A 25228-nucleotide genomic window follows, 5' to 3' on the forward strand; every position below is an offset into this window, starting at 1 on the left:
TTAAAAATTTGATGCTGTTCCGCATTGATTTCCCTTCGAGCAGGTTGCATAACTTAGTCACTTTAAAAGTGTAAAAAGTGAGACGGTTGAATTAATCTAGAATAATTGAGGAAAATTTCGTGAAATACTTATGTGAGAATGAAGCGGAAATGTCCCGTCATATTTCATCTCTGACAGACGCTAATTGGCGCAAAAACTTTTAGACCAGTCGTTTCCCTCTAGTTGATTTAAAAATCTCTGCGGTAGGCATCTCGCGGCATTTGTCAAAATTGTAATGAAATCAGCCACTCTCGGGGCATAACTGGTTCCGCAGGACAATAGAGAGGAATTTTTCTTCTTTATTAGGCCGGTGCTTTGACAACAAAGCAGCGGAAACGTGGCTTTTGCTGGCAAATTGGCTTATTACTGCCGAAAATATTTGTATCATTGTGCGTCAAACGCTAAAACGCGGCCAGGACTTTTTCATAGAAAATTATGGGCCCGTTTGTCGGCGGCTGCGGCCTCACAAAAGTCGGCAGGAATCTCTTTCTTTCTTTCTTTCCGTGCGCCGGCGACTTTTCACAAGGAAGCAGCGCACAAAAGGGATACCTGTACACGTAGGGGCACTTTAATAGTACATTTATACTGCTCCAGGTGACCTTAAACTTTTCATCGTCCCGCCAGAGAACCAGCTGAGGGAGGAATTCCAAGAATGAATGAACGAGTGTGTAAAGGCGACGAACGATTCGTCTCTCCCTCCGGGATCAGAGAGGAGATTTGTCGCACCTGGGAAGGTGCGAGGTGATTTTCCGCTTGGCTTGACCTCAATCCGACACCGGCCCCTCATTTTCACACCCATGAACGCACCCTCAAAAAGCATCAGCTGCTCCAGAGAAGTGATTTTCCGCCACGATTAATCCTACCAAATTGGCTGCACCTCTGCGGAGAATTTCGTTGCTCGCCACCGGAGGCAGCGAACTAATTGATACCAACGACTCGTCGTGATTCGCCCGCTTTTTGTTTATTGAATTCAAACAATCGGCAATAAATAATCGTGCGGCGCTGTGCGATATCGGCGAAGAAGCTTCCAAAACAATGCTCCCAGGCTCGCGAGTTCTTAAATTCTTATCTCGATTTGAAACACGCGAGCTCTGAGCTGCAGAGATCGTTTTCCGTGATGGAGCTGCGCGCATATATATGAAAATTTTCTTGGAATCCAGTTGCAAAATTCAAGACGTGAATCCGAAGTATTCAGGAGCAAATATTTTCAGATTTAAATGCAATACAAAGAGAGGGAAAAATGTAATTGCATGTTTTAAATTTATAAATACTGGGGTGCAAAAAAATATCGTTATTTATTAACTATTGAATGAAAAGAAAAAGATAAAACTGCCTGGGCAACTAAAATCATTGCTTCATTAATATAAATAAAAAGGCTTGATTAAATAGAAAATTCATTGCAATGCGGTCGGCATTTAAAATAATCAATGCACTTGGGAAATTAAATCAGCAGAGAGATATTTTTTCCTTTCTGTGCTTTTAAATTAATATGATTTTTTTCTATTAACTATACTGTTAACTACGAGTTTTAATATTTTTTTTCTAATTTTGCTGCAGGAAATTTTTCCTTGTTTCCATTGGTAAGGAAAACAATCCCGGTCCGTCCATTACTTTGATTGCTCTCGCCATCCAAACGTGCCTTTGACCGCGCGGCCAAATTAATCTCGGTCTGCGCTTTGCCCGCACACATAACGAAGAACTAATGACGCAATGCGCCCGCTGTCACAATTGGCTAATTTATTCGGCAAAAAGGGTCCTCCGATCCCCTCGGGCTCCTGTGAGAATTGAATCCGCCGACCGAAAACAAAGAGCTGCAAAAAGCGTTTCGCGCGCGCGGACGTTTTACGATCGGCGGCGGCGGCGACAGCAACTCGTTTTCCTCTCCGCGGGGTAACGCACCCGCGACTAAAAACTTTGGAACAAAAAAAAACACGAACGTGTGTCCAATTGGATTCCGAGGCGAGTTTTGGTTTGATTTTGGCGTTTGTTCGACAGACAGCCTTGCGGGCCGAGTTGCGCGCGCGGCTCGAATTTCGCCTCCATGCAAAAGCCTTCCTTCGCATAAATTTTTCTTTCTTCTCCGCGCTCTTTTCTGACTCGAGGCGAAAACTGTGTTTAGAATACGAGATTAGGTTTATTGAACGGCTCTCTGTGTGCCGTCGCGAAAAGGAGTTTCATGCTCTCTTCGCTCTTCGTCTGCCGAAGAGAAAAGTTTCTATAACAGAAATAAGGAAAAAGCCAAAAACTTTTGATGTCAAAATAACACTGTTCTGTCCCGATTCTATTGCAGAAGTAATTTTCACGAGGTTTATAATAAGCTATTAATTATATTATAAACAAGATTGAAAGATTGTCAAAATGGGTAATCCTCAGATTAATATAGTTGATATAGCTAAAATGCACACAGTAAAATTACAAAAATTTAAAAACAAATTACTCTTGCAATATTTTATTTTACTCAAGTCAAATACTATGATTTGATTAATTGAAAATTCACCTACTTTAAAAAAGGTCAATAGCAAATTTCAGTAATTTTTAAACCTTTATGCATTATCCATGTATAAAATAATTTTTACTTTCAGGAAAGGTAAAATAAGTTTCATGAAAAATATCGTAAAAAGAACACGGCATTATTTAAATCTATTCGTCTAATTTCACCGAATAAATATTTGCAAAACAAAATCATCCTATTTTCAAGCGTAAAATATTTTAGTTCTTGGCAATTAAAACATTTAAATTTAGAATTGTAATCGCAGCAAACGGCCTGGATTTTTTTGCACATTTGCGGGACCATTAAAAACGGCGGCTGCCAAGATATCTGCAGACCACTATTACTTACATTCGCACTTTTCTCTAGCTCAGCCTCATTAACCCGCTTATCTTTATTTTGGCCGGCGTGAATTTTTCCATAGCAGCAGCTTTTTGCAACCTTTGTGCATTTCTATCTCTTTATATCTCACGTTAACCAAAGGAAGCGGCACCATTGTACGGAATATAATCATGCAAGAGGCAAAATAACCCGGCCTTTTTGCACACACAGATGAGAGAGACAGACAGAGAGCCAAAGGCGGAGTGTAAATAATTTTATCTCGGTGCTGCCGCTGTGAAATAGAATCCTCGCTCGTTTTGCGCGCGCGATTACAAAAGAGCCGTGCACTGTATTTCCATTGTGAGTAGGTCGGTGGCTCAAAATCGATCTCGCGCGCTCTGTCGACAAGTAATCGTCCGCCGAGAGTGCTCGCGTGCAATCTCACGTGCAAAAAGAGCATCGCAAGGGCAATTATGGGCACCAAAGTGGCGCTGCATCGCTGCACCGCCGATGATTAGATTTCATAAATGTTTTATACTGCAAATTATTGGGTTTTTTTATATATGTAAACGCTATTTATTTAATGTAAAAGAATATTTAGTCAATAATAATTGTGAATATTTTATTTTTTTACAATTAATTTTTTATTCAAATTTAACGATGAATGCAATAATTTTTTTAAAGTATAAATAATGAAAAGTCATCCATTTTTTTTTTTAATTTCTCTCAACTTTTATATATTTTTTTTGAATATTTTGATCTTGATTTATTTTTAATATTGCAAAGTTTGAATAGGAATATTTATTGATGGGGATTTTGTTTATGTGATGTGCTTTTTGAAATATTTATTACGATTATTATAATCATCGCAAGATTTCGGGAAAAATCAACATTGTAGCATCTCATAATAATGCATGTGTGCAACTCTGGCTTTAATAAAAAACCGAGTGAAATTGATTTACTTCCAGAATTAAATAAATGCGGATTGTTACCATTTTGTAAAGTGTTACTTTTTGCGTTGCGGCTCTTGCAAAACCACAAAGAGACACCATTCGTGTACATGCAGAGTCGTCATCCGCTCGTTTTTGCAGCGGCAAACGGAGTTGAGCTGAGCATTAATTAGCGCACGGCGTAATTAAACCGCAGACTGCATCTCTTCTGATTTAATTACACGACCGCCGTTAACGGAGCGCTACGAGAAGGCAAAAATTGCTTTGAACTCTCCACCTGATGCTGGAAAGAACGAACCCATTTCATTTTTCTACTTTTTCATTATGTTCTGAAGTCATTTTTTTCTCGAAAAAAAAACAACAACAATGATGTCATGTGTTTGTTGCAAGAATTCAATTAGAGGGGAGAAGCGGAGCAGCTTTTCGTGTAGTGCAAAATTGAAATTCACGCGCTGGCGAATAAATCGTCAGCGGCACCATCCTGCCCAGGCAATTTGCATATCAAAATTGGCTGTTATGAAACTCTAAACGACCCCGCCGCACGAAGCGGATGCGCATTTGCTCCCCACTATCAAAAAGCTCGCCCCGGTGATTTGACTGAAATTTTTGAAAATCTGATCGGAATATATGCAAACGTTTTTGACCAAATCCAGTTTGGCGTCTCACGTCGAAATCGATGCTAATCGAGTTACTTGAATTACACTTAATAACAGTACAAGACCCGAAATGATGCGAGCCGGAATTTTTCCCACCGGGCGACTGAGGCAAAAAAAAAAAAAATAATCGCGCGCAACTAACTAAGCCTGGTGTGTGTATATTTAGGCCCCATTAAAATTAATAACACTGCACAAGGAGTGTTTTTGCGGAATTCTCTGGCGAGACGACAAAAAGGGAGCAAAATAACAATAATAACCAAAATAACCCGCGGAGAGCAAACTGCACGTGAAATAATAATTTGACGCGTGTTTTGTTTTCAGCGAAAAGGGAACAAAAGAAGAGAGAAGGCGCCGTAATAATCTAGCTGAACATTTCGCCCAGCACATACTGCGCTCTCGCGCGCGCCGGAATTTAATTACATCTCTCTGCCGGCACATATCGCCCCGGCTGCCAACTCGCGGCACTCCTTGTTCTCCGCCGGATAAATTTATATATATGTACGCGCGAATCTGCGAAGTTTGAAATTCGGAAGAGCAGCTTCTTCCTTCCTTCCTTCTTCTCTTTGGATTAATTTCGCCGGCTTTTGTGCGTGTGCGATTTGTTTCGCGAGCGATTATTGTTATCTCCCTTGAGCAGAGCTTTGATCAGCGACGAACTTGCGGTGAAATTCGAGAAGCAATTTCAAACGTAATCTCATTTGAAGCGAGCGGAGCACACTCGTCATTTGAATGCAACACCATTTAGAGACTCGAAGTTGTATAATTATAGAGATTCACATCATCCTTATTAAGGTATTAATAGTTTCAATTGTGAGAAACAAAAGACAAACTTGAATGTAATTAACTTTATTCTCTTCTTAATTTCGTCTCTTTTGATTCCTATATAAGTGCAATTTTCTCTCAAAGACTTTATTTTATTTTGCAAAATCGTGTGCGAAAGTTTTTCCCTTCAATCGACAACACATTCTTCTCAAATGATATGAAGCTTATATGTATATTCTCTGCCCAGCCAACAGGGGAAGCGCTTGAAAATAAATTTTTATTTTAGCAGCTTTGTAGAAATTAAAGCATTTTTGCATTTGCGCTCGTTAATGACGAGTAATTTTACAGCCGTCGGTCGTAAAAAGCGGCGTTATATAAAAAAGGCTAATCCGGCGCATTTCAGAGTGTGATGTCTTTATTACGCAGATTAGCCTGGAATTTATTGTTCGCAGCCAAATCCTATTAGAGCCCCCCTGAACGGCGGCGACCAGCGGAAAAGGAAGCTGTAAAAGAAAGAGAGTTTTGCAAGAGAGGTGCGAGTGCCGTGCTGAGTATTTTGCAAAATACGATTGCGGGGTGCTTGGGGCTTATGAAATGTACTCGAGTTGGCTGCTCGCCAAATATAATCCAGCGTCAGATTTTTTTATTACTTGGCCCGCCGCACTCGCAAGTGCATGCAAAGCAGCAGTGCCCGGCAGCAGTGGTACTTTGCAGCAGAGCCGACCACATAAAAAAATCGTCGAGTGCCTCAAAAAATAAAACTCCGCACTTTCAAATTGGGAGCCTCTTGGTGCTCTAGAGAGAAGCATTTCCAAAAGGAAGGCAAAAATCAATTTCATATACAAAAAAAATGGCAATAGGAGTGGTACAGGTATATATAAATAATTCATGTGCCTTAATTGATTTAGTTTTGAAGCAGTTTTTATTTGGATTAGCGAAACCCGATATTCTGAGCGTATTTATTTTCATAAATTATATTTTTTGGTGTATGCGCGCGGCTATTTGAATTACAAATCCGTTTTCAATACACGACCGCGGTGTTCGGTATATACGTACGCGCGCCAGATGTTTCCTCTCATTTTTCCCCGGCGAAACTGTTTTAAAATGGAAATTTTCTAAAAACAACCTCGATTTAATTGAAAAGAAAGAAAGAGCGCGGCCGAACGTCCAGCGCCGAACTGCGTGCATGTAAATTTGTGTATGCTAATTAGGCGCGGCGGCCATTTTGCAGGTGTCGGGACGCGGATATTTGCATAAATGCTTCCTCATTTGTCGCGGCCGAAGCTCATCTTACCACGGTAGCGCGACTATTTGAAAAAATTAAAAGCCGCCCATTACGGTGGTTGCTCTTTCTCCGCATAATACAAGAGAGAAGAGCCGCCGGCTATTTCGCTATGCTGTAACGGCGCGTAATAAAGCCACGGGGTCGTAAAATTATAATTATACCACATCCGAGCGAACGAGAAAGAGACCCTTTGCCCTGCACGATATAGAGAGAAAGAAAGAGTCTCAGTGGAAATTATTGTTGCTCCACCAAAAAAGCTCGGCGCTCTCGGTGTCATGATTCTAATCACTTTACGACCAGCACGCTCAAATTGGTGCAGAATAAAAAAGGGAGAAAAACGCCGGAGCCCAACGAGTTGCGAAAAGAGGATTATTGCCCTGTCTCCCCGCAAAGTGTTGCGATAATTTGATGAAAATCTCATATTTTCCATCATTTTAATCATAATTTATATGAGGATTTTATATGACTTTAAATTTTAAAATAATATAATATTTTTGTTACGAAAATCAACAAAGGTGTTTAGTCAAAAGTAATAATTTAAATTTGAAGGAGTTAAAAAGTCACAATAATTTTTTACCCCCCTTTTTCTTATTACCTTTGATACTATTTTATGTTTTTTAATTATAAATTTTAAACATTTACAATCTTGAGAAAAGAACACAGGAAAAATCAAAGTTCTGCAGATACCAAGGTCGCAGACGGGGACTATTAAGATTATAATCCGCACAGAGGCAAATCGGTGTGTTCGAAAACTGGCTGCTTTGGAGTTCGCCGAGATACTCATTTTGCATTATTAACAACAATTCGCGTCAAGCCTCTTTGTGTGTTTACAGCGTTGAGCTCCGGTGGGAGTGAGCTGCCTTAGCTGATAAAACATTCATTCAGGCGAAATTTGATAAATGGCTCAACTGGAAGCGCGCAATAATAATATGAGCCGTCTAAGCATTAAAATATATAAATATAACTCACTATGTAACAATCGGGGTCTTGCAGGCACGTATCCTCCTTGCCGTTGGCGAACTGAAACAAAAAGCACACTCGAGTTAGATTCGATTAATTAATTAATTAAATCGGCTATTAATCACAACAAAAGAAAGAGATTTATGGGTTTGGACCGCGGCGTGAATCTTGCTTGCTGCCGCCGCGCATCAAGAATATATATGAAGAAATCGATTTCCGCAGCCGGGACAGGTTTGTTGGGGAAAAATAATTAAAACATTAATCACAAAGCAGCCTCTTGCCGGACGGCAGCGGCACGCAGGTGTGGCTTCCACAAAACTGAATTAATGACTGCTGATGATGCTTTTGCTATTTAATTAGCAGTGGTGCGGCCATTTTGGCTCGACCTCTGTGTTCTCGATAATGCTCGTATTGACTTTGTGTCATCAGAGTTTCGAGCTGCCGTGACAACAAGTGAATGAGAGCAGGGATTATATTAGCCGAGACTATTTTGCGTTGACACTTCAGGGATTAATCCGATGGATAACTGACACCGCAGCAATTTGCTAGATTAAATTTCAAACGGCCAATACCCATTTTCAATAGCCTTCTCACGTTTCATAACTTTTGGCAAAAGTATAATCAAATAGATAAAACGAGAGAAAAATAATGTAATCAAACCATAAATTACCAACTGCTTACAAAAATGAGGAATTTAACCTTTAAATATTTTTAAAAAGCAAATATAATTTATTATTTTTTTTACCTGTTAATAAGAGCTTTTTGCTTATAATATCAATATTTGCATATTAATACAATATATTAATTTTTACATTTAAATTTTTATTTAAAATTTGTTTATAAATATTTGATTTTTTTTATTTAAAAATAGAAAAAACCTTTATACAACAGGCCTAATTCCATTTTATAATATGATAAATTATTATGAGAGCTCAATAATTGAGTACTTTGTTCAAACAGTCTCATAATGAGTGGCATGATTTCGAAATCAGCTTAGGTATAAACGTAGTTGCTTAAATATTTCAATAAATACCTCAATTAGTGGTTATACAATGAAAAAAGCTATCTAAATTATTTTGCTAGTCGTGTATCATGTTATCTCAAATTAAGTATCATGCGTTTTACCTCCATATTAATTTACCTTATTGTTTATCCTCAGCGGCTTTTGTTTTAGCTTTTGGAAAACGGGCAAAATAAACTTGGCGTGTGTTGTTTCTGCGCGATCTCACCCTACTTTCCTCTCATTACACGGCGGGCGCGTGTTCTTTGTGTTTCGGAGCTCATTAATTAATTCGCGACGTTAACGTCAAATTGGACAAAACGCGCGTGTAATACCCGCGGGAGGAGTACAAAAGCCGCGCAGGCAGATCCATCCCCATTAGGCCTTTGTTTCCAGAGAGCAGCCACAAAAGCGCGCCGGCGAATTTCGTATAACTGCATGAATAACGAAAATTGCGGCTGTGGATGTGTTTGCACGTCTCAGTCTGCGCAGAGACCTATCCTAATAATAAATACCTCTGCGATGTGTGTTGACATTTCGTCGGCGCTCACTTTCCGATTCGCCCCCTAAATAACACAAAGGCGTGCAGTATAATGGAACACGAGAATCCCATCCTCTGTGCTTGTGTGCCCAGACAAAGCCTTCCTGCGTGGATTTGCGAATTTGCTGCCGCGTGTATTACGTATGTGATGTCGCAAAATGTGTGTGTGTATATTTGTGCTAGAGAGGAGCGAGAGTTACTTCCTCGCTTGCGCTTTATTTGCTCGAGTTACTCGCTCTCTCAAATTCACCAAAGCGATGTTGAGCCGCGGCAAAAGCAAAAAGCACGTATATAGCAACCGGGGTTGAATTTCCATAGCGAGAGATGGAGGAGGATATGCCCATTAAAATTTAACACCCACGAACCAGTTTTATATTTTGGAATTTGCAGAATACTGATAAATGGCCTCAGATTTTGTGCGCTCTTGTCAACTTTTATGAGAGATTATTCCAAATATTAGGTTCGACTCAAAACTGCGTAATTGACTATAATGAAGGCAAAATAAAAATGGTATATATTTTCATAAAAAATTGTATTAATTTTCCAGTAAAATTATTTATTTAAAAAATTCACCCTTTCAGAGGATTTTAAATGAATTTTAATTAATAATCAATTAATTGTTATTATATTTATATATTTTAATTTAATGTAAATATTAAATAAAAAACTAAAATAATTATCTTATTCTGTCATACGGTTACGGTCCAAAATGGGCATCCAGGCATGCTGATGTTTGTTATAATTTTATGTTCACCGAAAAAGGAAAAAAAATCATGGCGAAAATTCTCCTCGGCTTGTCGCACCGAGCGAAAATTTAGTGTCGTTTATAAATTCCACGCGACACGACGCGCACATTTTAATAATTTATGAACTCGGCGCCTCGTGCACCGCACCATCAGCACAGTTTTTCCCTCTCGAAAAACTAAAATTCTCGTCGTCAAAACTCGCGAAATTTATTTTCCGGCAGCAAGCGCCCAGGAAAAATGTGAAAACGATTATTTTTGGCAAAGGACCCTCTATTAATCGGCGGCCCCTTTTGATGGAGAGCGTCGTTCGCCGAAGATCCAATTTATCCGCAGCGTCAACCCCTCTCAGCAGAGCAAGTGCGCGCCGATGAAAGGAGCAATTGGCGCCTCGGGGACCCGCGAAAGGAAAATCAACCGCTTTTCATGCGTCGCGCCGGTCGCCATGGCGACGCTTGCGATTTCTTTCTTCCTCTCCGATCGACGGGCAGGCACAAGGACAATCGGCGAATTAATTAATCCGAGAAAGAGAGGCGAAAAAAGCGGATAAGGGGGCGCCCATTCATAAATTGCGCGTCAGTCGGTCGGTTAATTTATCGCTCCGTGTTTATTACGTCGCGGTCGGCCGCGGGTGTTGGTAATTTATCGCGGGCTAGCGTATAATTTCATTATTATATACACGAGCACGTTTTTAATAAATACATATTTTTCCAATTTGATGATGAAGCGGCTATGTCTATTTGCTCAAAGCCAGCCACTCCATTAGCCGCCCGCGTGTCGAGTGCACCGGATGAAAATTAATTAGCGGCCGGCGTGCAGAAATTATTATTGAAAATGGCTTTTTCTTTTTTTTCCAAATGAGCCTTGCGCAAAAAGTTGATTAAAGCATTAGGCGAAGGCAAACACACACAATACACGCGAGAGCAACTTAATGGGCTTCTACTTCTTATTTGCCTTGCGCTCCAATTACACGCAAAGGCAAACAAACTGCTTTGGCAGCTGCTGGTGCCGCTTCAAACGCCCAAATCGTCGTCTCTGAGGGTTTTCGCGCGCCTCTCAGAAATTTCGTCTTGGCGCAAACAATTCGACTGTAATTTCTGGTGGAAGGAAACCGTTTTGGAGAGTCAAACTGCGAAAGAAAAATAAAATTGTGAACTATAAATTTTGTTAAGAAAGTCTTGTGGGCTCACAAGATGTATTCATATCTGGATATATAATCTAGATAGTAATTTAATTAACACAAATAAATTCAATCAAAATTTTCTAATGATAAAAATGTATGTAATTATAATAATTTAAAGTCAATCAAATTAAATAGAGGCCATAGGTGAGTTGCCAAAATAAACAATTTCAGGGAGGATTTAGAAAATATCACTTAAATTAAAATTGCAATATATTATTTTTGTACAAAAATTTACCATGATGTAACATGATGTTTTTATTAATTTATTTATGTATATAGCACCAGTATAAATATATCACATATTTACCTATTAAACAATTGAGTAAAAATATTTTATTTTAAAATTTTTTATAAGGATCGAGTTTGTATTATTATTTTACATCAGATACAAATAATATTTTTAAATTCTTTTCCATCTTATTATTTTGTTTTTGGATGCTTCTCATGAAAATGATTTGATTTTGTTGACGTCGCTTTTCATTGTTTCTGCGCAGCGAAAAATGAAACACGGCACAATACCGAATTTCTCACTCGTGCTCACAATATATTAATAATCTGGTCTGCTGATTCCCCCATTGTTTACATTCATCATCATCAGCCACCCAACCAGCGGAAAATAATGCAATGAGAAAAAAATGAACAATATAAAATAAACCGGCTCCAAAATGCATTATACACATATTTTCCGTCGCTGAATTAATTTCCCGAGCACTCTGTGCACATTTTTTCCACACCACGACTGGGAAAACCTCGGCGGGCATTGTGTGCGGGAAACACCGCATCATAAAAGGGTGAAAATAATAACCGTGTTGCGAAATTAAAAAAAATCCCCACGCCGAATTCCGACTGCTGGTTGAAAAGAGCGGCATTGGTATATAGTGCTGTTGGGGTTTCAATGAACGCGGCACAATAATACAAAAAAACAGGGTGTGCATGGATTTCAATTACATAACGTCGCGCCAAGCGCGCACTTTTAACGAGAGCTTTTGCAATTTTATTGTTGCTGGTGCTGTTATTTTTGCGTGCAATCACGATATGAAAAGCAACTCGGATCGGTCGGCGTGAAAATAAATTCAGCAACGCGTGGTGTTGATTGCACGTGCGATGCTTGATGAAATTCTGCGGCAGTGGCAAATTGATCCCCAACACTTGCTGATGGAAAATGGGAAACAAGTTATGAAGGAGGCAAAACTCTATCAAGGAGATGAAAACTTTCAAAAATAATCCAGAAAAATTGCTATTATGCTCTTTTTAATTATTTTAATTCATTACATATTTCCATCTGCGAATCCTAACGCATATTATTGTGAAAAAAATAATATGCTTGTGATAAAATTAAATTTTATTCTAAAAGTTGACGAAAGCTGATTGATATTCCCAATCGACCAAAGCTCCGTTCGGAAATCTGTGCTTTGGCAGCCGCAGTGCCAGCAGTCAGCTTGTCTGTGCTGTGTGTGTTTGGTAGGAATTTGATTCAAAAACGCTAGCGCGTCAATTCCTCGTCGGTTTGGTCGACAGGCTGCATTTCATCGTCGATGGGGAGCAAGTCGAGCTTGAAATTAGTTTGCCAACTCGAATGTGAGTGTGTGCGCAGCGCCATAGTCCTCGCCGATGTAATAGACGGTCCAGCAGCTCTTCTCCCGCACACATCCGCCAAAGAGAGAGAGAGAGAGAGAGAGAGAGAGAGAGAGAGAGAGAGAGAGAGAGAGAGAGAGAGAGAGAGAGAGAGAGAGAGAGAGAAAGAAAAGATAAAGAGAAAAAGAGCGAGGTTTCCCCGACTGCCCGTTGAAAACAGAGGCCTTTCAAATGCGCGACTGATTGGGCTTTGGCTATTTTTATCTGCACTCCACAGCGAATCCCAGCCATGCTTCGCTCAGAAACTTTTTTATTTATTTTTTCTTTTAAAATAATTAAAATTATTAACTCGCGTACTTTTAAGAGATACGTGTAGTTTTAAAGTATATGGGCCACTTTTTATACACATAAAAAATAGACTGGATTTAATAGAGGTGCACGTTTTATGAGCGTATGGAAGCCAGAATTTCCTCCTAGATCTGATATTAGAGCAGCGATTTATAAATAATGCATGGCTTCTTCATTCTCCAGCTCGGCGGACTGATTTGAGACAAAAAAAGTCAGAAGCTATAATTTCCAGCAGCACCTATGCATTAAATTTTCCCGAAGGCACGTCTAATTTAACCCCTTCCTCAGAAGCTCTGGCGTGTACATATGTGGCCTCCTCGAATTATTATTAATTTCATTATACTGGAGCCGGCCTTTTTCTAAGATGAGCGGAGAACGACGATCATTTTCTAATAAAACATTCACCTCAGGTATATTATATCGTTGTGCAGGAGGAGAGGGCACGTCTACTGTTTTTAACAATAATTATTATGCAGCAGAGAGGACGATGAAAATATTATATGTGCGCGCCGAGGGTCAGCCTAATTACGATGCACGCCGAGGAAAACCGGCCTCTCTCGAAATCCGCCGCCGAGCTGCATCCTAATCGGCTCATTTCAGCGCGCACCAGAGCAATTTGCCGTGCGCGCGCGATTTAAAATCCAATTTTCTAAATAACAATCATCGACTGCACGGCTGGCAAGTAATTTTTAATCATCATAATGAGTGCGCCGTCGATGCGCAGCCTCATCGCTCCGCTCCTTTTTTTTAATTAAAATAACAGCCCATGATGTGTCGTCGACAGACGATTTGCCGATATTGCAGCAGCTCTGTTTTGTATTTCATAAAAATTTTATTGGATGCGCATGGTTATTTATTAAAAGGGTGCCGTAATCAGCAAATGGTTGCCGAATGGATAAAAAAAACACTCTGCGGCACAGCAAACAGCATTTAATATGGCAGAGAGCGTGCCGCAAATAAACAGTCCCATCATCCGACACGGTGTCTCGCGTGCCGAGCGCACGAATTTGCAGTGCAGAGCCGAGTGGCAACTGCGCCGAGTTTTTTTGCAAAAACTGTGCTTGTAAATAAATACAGCGTACTAAACATTTTATAGCAGTCCATCTCTTTTTTAACATTTTTGCAAGGCGAGAGGAAAAAATTGGCGCAAACAGTTTACAAGAAACACTTGAAACGCAAAAAATTTAATAGGGTTGTCTTACATTTATTTATTAAATTTCTAGTTGATATTTACGTTAACTGTAATTATATATTTCTATAAAAGTTTATTGAATTGCTTTAAATTTCATGGGAAAAGTTAAAAATAATAATGCTCTGCAAAAGCATCTTTCATGGCTATAAAGTTATACTCATGTTTAATTAAATATTTAGTTGATTACTATTATCAACTTAAATGAGGTAATTATAAAACTTATGAAATGCTGCCTCATTACGCATATTGAACTATTACAAACGACCCTGAAAATTGTTGTTGTTTAATGTTAAAAGACGTTTCAAATTGGTCAAAATTTTATATTATTTTTATAAAAAGTATTGAATATAAAGTAAAAACTTAAAATAAAAATATAAACGAAATTAAAAAAATACAATTAAAATCAATTACGTAAACCATATATGTCAAAGTACAATTCAATAAATTCCTGTATTTTAAATTATTGCTGAAAAAAAGATCGTTGTTGCTTTTAATTGTATACAAATAAATTATTTGCTCAACTGAGTTTAATTTTTTATGCGGTACATCATTAGTAAATTTTGTAACAAGCAATGCGGAGTGCATCAAAATCGTGCTACAGTCGAAACCGCAACTTGGTCGGTGCAGGTTGCTGCTGCTGTTTAATTCCGAGTGTTGGTTGAAATTTCCATACATCGAGCCGCGCACGCTGTCGATTATTATATATGTGAATAATTTCCACTGCAATCCCGGATGCGGCAGCGGCGGTCTGAGCGGCTGATTGATTCAAAATTCGAGAGAGCTAACCACAGGGTCGGCGCATCCACCGATAGTAATTATACCCTGGTACCGCGGACTTCAAATCTACGATTGTAATTGCGCGTAATTACACATTAAATATTGTCCGCGCGCGCGCAAAACAAATAACAATCTCCGCAGGCCTGCGGTCGAGGGAGTTTCGATTTTGATGCTCGCACACAACGCACAATAATTCATCATGCGGGCCAATTGTGCTGATGTGTATAATTTGCGGATGGGAAACGTTGCGAAATTCATTGGATTCAAGCCATGAGAGCTAATTTAAACTATTGTTTATGATATGAAGTTTTATAGTGGAAACTCAACATTTCGATAAAAAAAGTTACCAAGAATTAAATATATTTAATGAAAAGTTAGATGCATTTAATTTGTTTTAAATATTTAAGTTTTTTTCCAGTTCACAAAAAAGGTTTAATGTTCTTAGACTGCAGGGGCAGCGACCCACAATTAATCTTTTGGTGACGGGTTGGAGGAATGTGGGCACAAATCGCGGTCAATTAGACAATTACCCTCTCTCGACGCAGCAGAAGGGTTTATTATTTCACCTTCAGGGTCATAAATTCTCCCTCGGTGCCGCATTGCTGCTGCTGTTGCCGGCGAACAACCCCCAGTTTTGCCAGCCCGCCCTCCTGCACACGCCACACAACTTGCTTTTTTCTGTGTGTGAAAAACGGCGCGCACACGCCGACGAGCAAAGACAATAATAAACACACGCACGGCATTTGTATTATATTCGCCGCGTTTTACGACCCTTTTCAGGCGAATTTATTTCCCTGCGTGAATTATTGCGAGCCGCTTTCCGTTTTATGTGCTGTGTATGCATGTGGCCCGCAAAAAGAGAAGCATTTTCTTTTTATTTCTTTTGTGGCGCTCTTGAACATATACCAGACGGAAGGGTTAATTTTTATGCGAAAGCAGCGAAATAAATTAGATCGCCGAGCACTTTGTCTTCTCTGCGCAAGAGTTTTTATTGCGCTCTGAATCAAAAGGGAAACGGGGAATGTGCGTTATGTACTTCTCGCGTGATTTGCTGAAGCAGCACGCCATACCAAATTTGCATTTTGAACTGCACGCGGAAGTGGTTTTTTGCACGGGGTTTATATGCTAATGCCTCGTGTCGTATGTGTAAGGAAATCACCGTGACAGACTTTAATGTGAAAAGAATGAATTATTATTCAATGAAATTCAATTTTAGACGCAATAAAATTCAAATTTAAAAGGTTTTAATGTGACATAAAATGTGATGTTTATCATCAAATGCGGCATTAAACGGAAGTGAACTAATTTTTTTCACAAGGTTTACCATTTTATTACTTGTAGTGTGTGACTTATTGTTAACCCTTTTAATCAAAAATTTTGCTGGTATGTTTAAATTTAATTTAAAAAGAAATGTAAAGAAGACAAGAAAAATTACATGCACGACGCTTTTGTTTCTGATATACGCTTCACAACAAAATTTAGATTATCACTGCTATATAATTTCATGGCATCTTAATGATCTCAAATCTCAAATGTACTTTTAATCATACCTTTCAAATTTTTGTACTGAAGTTTGAAAGGATGAACATTTTCAATAATCAAAATTTGTCTTAATAAAAATGAAACATATCTTTTTTTAAACTATTAAACTATTTTGGAGCATTAATTATTTTTGTTCATCCAATATCCAGAGGCTTTTTTGTGTGATCCGATTTTCTCAATTTTCATTTCACCGCAGCATGGCCGCGTTTATTGAGTTGTTCATTTATATGTAAATGATGTTCACGTAACCGCGTGCGCATGACCTGACTCTGGCTCTATGCGTTTCGTAGCCTCGCCGCCGTTCTCCTTAAACTTAATTGAAATTCTTCGCTCTACCTCCTTCGCAGTAACTTTCCTCGCCGGGGCGGGATGTTCTTGATTTATCGAAGCATCGGCCGATATATTCGTTATTTATTTATTTAGCGTTGAAAAAAGCAGGGGTTATTATTGCCTGTAATTATATACACGGGAGAACATTGAAGATGGTTTCATTGAGCAGCCGGTGCCTTAATAGACTGCAGCCTCTGCTTGCGAGAATCTGAACCGGTGCCAAGCTGTCTGAACACCACTTAAGCAAAGTTGGCCGTCTTTCTTTCTTCATTCAAGAGGGTGTTTGCGAAATTCGAGAGTGAATCGAGGGACGCACAATTATTTTCAGAGTGGGCGAAACAGCCCTTATAACCAAGGAGGAAAATAAAAATATCCGCACAGACGCCGAATGAAAAACAAAACATGTCTGCTGGTGTGTGGGTGCTGTGAATTCACGCCCGAACGCAGCTCCTTGTTATTTCAGCGCACAATACACCGACGTGACATTCGCAGTTTCGGGAGATCCTTTCTTTTCTCCCAAGACGCGACGCTGAAATAAAAGCAAAAGAGACGCCCGAAGAGGGAAGATGAAGACGACGCGGTTGAGCAGCTCGCACTTTAAATTTAATCGCTCCTTCACCTTCTTCATTTTGCGAAGGAACAGAGTGAACGAGAGAAGAGAAAAGTAAATCTTTTCATTACTATTACGGCTGCTGGCAGTTAAGAGAGGCGGTAAAAGCGGCTTACTCTTCGCGGCACCTCAAAAAGTCGCGATGCTTAAAACTTTTTGAGGGTAAAGAAAACGGAGGGCCATTTGCATGGCTTTTCAAATGCCAATTCCCAGTTGAACGAAAAGGATAACTGGAGGACTCTTGAAGAAAAACTCATCGATTTTGTTTTTAAATGTTTTTTTTTTTTACTTTTTTTATGAAAGAAAAAAATTTTAATTTGGGTTCGTCGCGATTACCAAGCCTCTTTCTTTTACCTTTTTTTAATTTTTTAACTATAAAAAAATCAATAATTTATTCTGATTTATTCTTTTATTGATATAGAGCTATTTTTTTAAAATATAATTTACATAAATAAAATTTGGATAGTATACTTAAAATCAAATTTAAAATGTTGATTATATTGATGATTTTAAAACAAAAACCGAAAACTGAAATCCATTATAGTAAAAAGGGTTACGCACTACAGCATGTGAACGAGTGTCGCAGCACATTAGCAAATTGCACGTTTCCCAATAAAGTCATCTTCGCGGACGCCTACGTGAGAGTTGAGCCGACCGCTCGTTTCTTCCCTTCCTTCCTTCCTGCGATTGTTTTTATTGCCGCGGTGGTCGGCGATTAATGCATTAGTCTACTAGATAACGTCCCATGCTTGTTAATAAATCACACGCGAGTACAAAGAAAGGGGTTGTTGGTGGGACCACATTTCGCGCACAGGCCGATCGCATGCAGGCAGACTGTATATGGAAGGCGAAATAAATGGATCGAAAAGCTGCTGGTTTTATGTCGCGCACAGAGCGCGAGGTACGTGAAGAGCTTGCGGATTAATTATTCATTGCACGCAATCAGGTATGGTATAGCGTGTAAATTATAAAGACGTGATGGTGTGAATGTGAGGCGCGCAAGGAGGAATAAATATAATGTAATTTTCTTATTAGAAAAAGTCTTTGCAGTCTGCATATTACATGGGGGAAAAAAAGTAAATTAAATAACTTTAAAAGATTTGCAAGCTCTCTATCAGCTTTATGTAATGATTAAACATTTAATAAAGAACAGTTATAAATTATAAATATTAAAAAAAAAATCTTAACTTATTCATGAAGTTTTGATGAAAAAAAAATATGGATATTGACCTAACAGAATACAAGATCTTTAATGCACACTCAGCAGAATCGTTACCCAAACCAAGAAAGCAATTCCTTTTCTTTTTTTTTTGCTCTCTTTTCGTCTTTTCCCTTATCAGCCTGATTCCATTTCCAAAAGCAATGCACTTCGTCTCTCTCGTTTCCTGATCGAGAGCGTGGTGCCCCAACCGGCTCAGCTGTGTTGTGTGTACGGAGCTATGGCTGGACTTATCGTCCGTCCGTTCGTTTCTCGGCGGTGATTTACTCACTCTTTCGCGTCGTGGACTGCAGCTGGTAATTTATCGGCTGCTCCAAGCCGGCAACCGGTAATCGATACATTACAAGCAGCACTCTGAGATCAGAGGGGCTTTGTTTTCACGTCGGCGCGTGCAGGCCAGAGGTCAGCAGATTATTTGATCAGCGCTGCTTTTTCATTGTCCCTCCCGGGGCGCTCTGCTTAACCTTTTCTCTCTCAGGTGACGGATGATGTGCGTTTTAGTTTCTCTCTCATATACGTCCGACTTGAAATATTTCTAATTACCAGAGACGGAAAGTCTTTTTTCGCCAAGGGACTCGTCCATAACGGGAGAGTGGAAACTGTCCAGAGTTGAAACTGTCCAGGGGTTGAAACCGTCCAAAAGATGGAGGATTTACAAAAAACACACCCTTATATGGGGAGGAGTGAATTGTGAGGGCATGACCAAGAAAAGTGAGAAATGGAATCGTATATAATATATTTTGAGAGGGACAAATAATCGATTGCAATGATGTAATTATTTGTATCTTTTAATGCTCTCAATATTGGACAGTTTCCACCATTGAGTTGAAACTCTCCAGGGTTAGAAGTGGCACCGCTGTCGCTGGACAGTTTCACCTTATGGGCAGTTTCAACTTGTAAATAATGCTGCTAATTGTTATTTTCCAGTACTGGACAGTTTCCACCGTTGCGTTGAAACTCTCCACGTTTACAAGCGGCAACACTGCCGCTGGACAGTTTCACCTTCTGGAGAGTTTCAACTCTTGACAATTAAATCAATCAGGTATATTTTCTCGGACAGATTCACCACAACGGTTGAAACTGCCCAGCAGTAACCTCTGCAGGAATGATTTAACTTTTATTTTATGTCACATTGATATATCAATAATTTTAAAATAATAAAATAATAAATAATAAAGTTTAAAAGTTCATTTACAGTGAGCTATGATGAACTATTTAAATAAAAACAGAACTAGTTTAGTTTAATTAATAATGATATGATGATTATCATTTTTGTGCAAAAAAGTGCTGTTTAAACATACTTTTTATATTCAAATTTCTTATGGGTTGTAGTCATTTATCAGTTCTCATAGGAATAAGTCTCAATCGCTCAATTTGAGCTGTGCAACCATGGGAAATAAAATTATTTTCTCATAAAAACAGCCAGAAAACAAAAAGACAAGTGCGCAACACATATACCTGGCTCGCGAACAACAAGGCGCCGTGGGGCCGGTGATGGCGGTCAGCTGGGCCACCCGCGGCCGTCTGGGGTCTTTCAATCTCTCTATTGAAAACCCCCAGATTGATCAACATTGTCTCAAATAATCATTGAAAAAGTGCTCTGGCTGACAACTTCTGCAGGTTGTGCGAGAGAAAGAAACACTTTAGTTAACATGGGCCTGCAAGGTGTAAACAGGAATTTTTCTCTTAGCCTGTGATTCAATTCTCTGTTTTAATTAAATAAAATGCGGTTGAGCTCTCATTTAAAAAATTAATGCACCTTCATTCTCACGCAGAGCAGAATCAAATTTAAAACTTCCATATTGGTCAATTATCTAGCGCGGTGTGCAATTTAGCTTTTAGTCGTAATTAAAACAATTTTAATTGCTCTCAAACTTTGATTTTTTTACAATTCGTTTGTCATTTATCTAATTTAAAATATTTAAACTGTCAAACATTTAAAATGCCAAATAAATAAATATAACATTGTTAAAACTCCATAAATATTTATAAAATATTTAATAAATTTGCAATATAATATTATCTTGCGAATGTGAGAATATTCTTTTGAAATATCGAGTAAAAATTTAAATCTATTTATTACATATAAATTTTAAATAATCTCTTTGTTATACTTTTAAAATTCACTTTTTTTCGATTTTTATTAAATTTTTTTGATTAGCATAAAATCTTAAAATTCAATTATGTAGGTTCCAGATAAAGCTACCTAAAAACTTTTGATACAAAAGTTGATGGTAAAAAGAAAATTGAATCCCTTTTTCAAAAATGAACATTTTATTTTAATTAGGAGCAATGTTATAAAAATTTGAATTCTCGCTTCCAAGTGATCTAAAATCTCGGCTTCACCCTGCTATAAGCGTACGGCTGCTTTTTCGCGCCGCTAGAATTGGGCGTGACAAATGTATTAATTGCTAATTTCTCATCTCCCATTAAAGCAGTGAGCTCCAAATTTTATGGATGTTTTCATTTTTGCCCTATCTACGTCTACAAATTTTTTGAAAAAATTCGTTGTCAACGCGAGCAAGTTATTAAGAAAAAACTTAAAAATTAGCATATTTTGCTGAATACTGTACTTTCTTTTGTACCAAAAAATGTTTCAAAAATTCCAGATATGTGGCACATATTTGCGCACAAAATTCTGTTGCAGAGCAATTTATAACCCTTTTTGTTTTTTTAATATTAAATTCGAAGTGAAAAAAAACGCGTCAAAAATGGAAAACTATTGAGCGTGTTATTAAGAAAACTGCTGGTCAGAATTTTACAAACAAAACGTTTACCATTCTAGAATAAACGTCTCTGGATAGTAAAAGAAACTTTTTTCAAAAATTTATCAAATATCCACATTTTTTAATTTTAATGACACTTTAAATATTATGAAAAATTTGAGAAAAACAGGCAAAGTAAAAATATTTATTTAGAATTTAATGATGCACGTTTTATAATTTTGCTGCGTTAAGAACAATTGCAAATAATTAAAAACAGAAATGGATTTTTGCAGCAATCAGCTGATTCCACAGACCGCAGGAGAGACGAAAAAGATTTTTCTTCCTTTTACTGCCTCTCCTGGAAGATCTTTTTCGCTCAGCGCACGAACCCTTGGGCTATTTTTATTGTTTCCTTTGTGTGCGCCTATATGCCTCATCGACTGCATTTCTGGCTCGCTCACAACCTCCCCTTGGAGCAAGAAATAGGTCGCAAACAACAAATTATACAAAGGGTTGAATGAGCTGCTTTGCCACCTTCGCTCAGGCACAACAAAATTACAGATTTCTTACTCAGAGACGTATACAAATTTTGGATACTTCATTTATAATTTAACCTTTATTTGCCGCGGGAGAGAAAATCTACGAGACTATTAATAGTGAACCTAAAGCCCTTCAGTGATTTTTAACTAAACCAATTTATGTAAACGCAACGGAATGTAAAATAATTCACAATAAAGTAATTAATAGGCCTCAGCTTTTTAATTTGAGTGGGATTGAAATCAATCTCGTTTTATTAATAAAAAATATAAGCATGCATAATGTTTTTATGGCAGGTATTTCCCAAACATAAAAATCCAAATTTCTTGTTAAGTTTTCAGAAAACACCACGTTTCACCCTTTTTTGATTATATTCACAATATTAGTTGCAACCTCATATTTATATGGTATTTTCAAATTTTGCTTGTATAAAATTTAATGCTTTACTCATAGTTAAGAAACTGCGTTACGCCCCACCAAGCATCTCCTTTTGACAATACCTGAAACTTTTTGCACCTTGAAATCCCTGAATAAGCCCGCCCCCGCGTCAGCACCATAAACCATAAGGGATATATGGGAACGAGATCACCCAAATATGTCACCGAAATATCACTCAATTTATATTCTGGGAGTAGCAGAGGGGTGAATCTGTCCAAGAAAATATACCTGATTGATAATAGTCAAGAGTTGAAACTCTCCAGAAGGTGAAACTGTCCAGCGGCAGTGTTGCCGCTTGTAAACGTGGAGAGTTTCAACGCAACGGTGGAAACTGTCCAGTACTGGAAAATAACAATTAGCAGCATTATTTACAAGTTGAAACTGCCCATAAGGTGAAACTGTCCAGCGACAGCGGTGCCACTTCTAACCCTGGAGAGTTTCAACTCAATGGTGGAAACTGTCCAATATTGAGAGCATTAAAAGATACAAATAATTACATCATTGCAATCGATTATTTGTCCCTCTCAAAATATATTATATACGATTCCATTTCTCACTTTTCTTGGTCATGCCCTCACAATTCACTCCTCCCCATATAAGGGTGTGTTTTTTGTAAATCCTCCATCTTTTGGACGGTTTCAACCCCTGGACAGTTTCAACTCTGGACAGTTTCCTACCACTCGTCCATAACATGCCACGGCAGAACAAAGTTCATTTCTCGCCCGCCGGAAATGATATTTTTCCCAACTCATTTAAGGCGAGCATTTCATATTTCATATCTCTATAGCACGGGTGAACGTGTTGGGGAATCAGAAATAGCACCCCGTTTTAGGAGGCGTGCGGAGAAAATATCTTTCCTCTGCAAAACTTTCCGGCTGCTCAAGAGAGAGAAAGAAATAAAAAGACGCGGAAAGGGTCCAGCGTATAGTCTTTCCCATCGCTTTTTATGTTGCACGAGAGGGATCAACGGAAAATGTATCAAAAGCGGCCGCTCCGAACAAAAGCAGCTCTCGGACCTGCTTTTGAAAAAGCTCCTTTGCATTTACAACTCAATTTTCTGCTCAGAAAAGGTTTGATCGGGACGGTGATGTAATTTTCCCTTTGTGCAAATAAATATGGTCGGGTTCAAGAGAAAAGGACGTACCACGAGAATGAGAAACGAAAACGGAGCCAGACCGACGCCCCATGCCAAAGAGAGATGATATCGAGCATTTTAAAAAGTAATAAAATTTGATCGCAGGTCATAGGGATGAGCAAATTCGCGATTGTATAAATAATAATAATGAGACCTGCGGTCGCGGATCTTGGAGTTTTTGTGCGCAGAGAACGTGGGCCACACCCTGTTTTGTGTATGCGCGAGCTGTTTGGAGGAAAAAAACATTTTGTTCTGACTCGCTCGTCTAATGAGCCGTCGTCAAATTGTATGCTTTCACTTTTGGCCGGCGTTGTGTTGCTGTGCGCGCTGCATCTCATTTTAATGAGATTAAAAACTTGATCGCCGCTTGCGGTCTGCCCGCTGACGAGAAATCGACGTTTTTGTGCAAAATAATGCTGACAGTCCTTCACTTTTTTTTATTCTCTCCGCTTCATTTGGAACTAGTCTTGCGACCACAAAAGATTACGGGAAAAATAAATTACGTTTCTCAATTTATTTAATCAGAATCAAATCGCTCTGAAAGCGGAGATTTTATTCACTTCTATATTTGTAAGTGGGATGTTCTATTATGCTCTTAAAAAAATTGTGTGAAACCCTTGACACCGACGAATTTCTGTCTGCTGTCAGCGGTGAAAATATTAAGTCCCTTTTTCTCCCTCCAAATTGTCAACGTGGAAAAGAACGCAAGAAAGAGTTAACATGCGCGCGACACGAGCATTTTCCATTTTGCCAAGGAAACGGCGCTGTCGTGCCGCTGGCCTATTATACAAATTTTCCGCTCTTTCCGTCTGTATAGCTGCCTATTTCTTTTCTTTCGTATTATGCGGAGACAAGAGAAAAGAGAGAAAGCAGCAGCGAACGGAAAAGTTTGTCCTCGCGGGGTTGGTTGGTTGGGTTGTTGCTAAAAAGCCAATTCCCGAAAGCCGGGCTCACTCTTTATATAAATACCTGCGTGAGTGCTGCTGGAGAGAGAACGGCCTTTTCATATAAATTATTCAGCAAGAACGGTCTTCTATATAAACGCCGCGGAAAATTCAATTTTCCCTCTTGTTGAACGCACAGCATCATCATCATATCAGCCACAAAAAACGACGGTCACTTGTAACGATCAATTTAAAGTATAGCTTTGCAGCAGAGAGAACTTAAACTAAAATAACTTAACAGGGTGTTTCCAAGAGGTTAATTAAAGTTGCAAAATTTATAAGCATAAACAGATAAGTTATTTATTTCATGTTTAAACAATAGAAAAGTTTCAAGAAGCTTTTGAGGCGCATTATTTTAATATTGCATACACTGAATATACACAAGTTACCGTTCTCTCTTTCGAGTTCAGTTTGTGAGTGTCTATTCCGGCTCTCATCGCGCCAATAGTAATAAAAGCAGTAATAACAGTAACGAAACTTTTCTTTTTTCCATTTTCTTTTTCATCTCAGCGAGTGCACGCGGACGTTCTGTATGTGTTTTGATAACTTTGTCCAGCAGCATTTTCTCTCTCGTGTGTGTTTCATGCACTTTTTTGCCAGAGCCTTTTTCTCTTCCGTATGAAAAGAAGGCCGCGAAATTGATGGCGCTCACATAAGAAATGTAATTGCATCTCTCCTCCGATCGCGTATGGTTGGTCGAGACGGAATCTATTAACGAAATTGAGTTTCCCTCCCAAAGCGTAAATTTACAATCTGGATGGCCTGCAAATATGTAGCTGACTTTTTGCCTGATATTTATTAAATTTTCTCCACCACCTTATGAGAAGTAATAAAATAATAACCCTTGAGGAAAAAAGAGAGAAGAAGCAGAAGCCGATAATGACGCGCCGACGATTTCGTCGCCGCCGAGCATAAAAAGACGTTGCAAACACAGGAAATGACCGCACG

General features: G+C 38.7%; 1 protein-coding gene across 2 annotated transcripts in view; it reads right to left on the reverse strand.

The window, feature by feature from the left end:
- Nucleotides 1-25228, reverse strand: part of LOC132199619 (uncharacterized) — a 37708-nt gene that overhangs the window by 9762 nt on the left and 2718 nt on the right. For both annotated transcript variants that reach the window (XM_059624483.1, XM_059624482.1), the window contains exon 2: nucleotides 7471-7521. In XM_059624483.1, coding sequence (XP_059480466.1) covers nucleotides 7471-7521 — 51 coding nt within the window. The remainder of the gene's footprint in view (nucleotides 1-7470; nucleotides 7522-25228) is intronic.

The sequence above is a fragment of the Neocloeon triangulifer genome, unplaced genomic scaffold (genome assembly GCF_031216515.1).
Source record: "Neocloeon triangulifer isolate White Clay Creek 2 clone unplaced genomic scaffold, ASM3121651v1 ptg000014l, whole genome shotgun sequence".
NCBI classification, from domain to species: Eukaryota; Metazoa; Arthropoda; class Insecta; order Ephemeroptera; family Baetidae; genus Neocloeon; species Neocloeon triangulifer.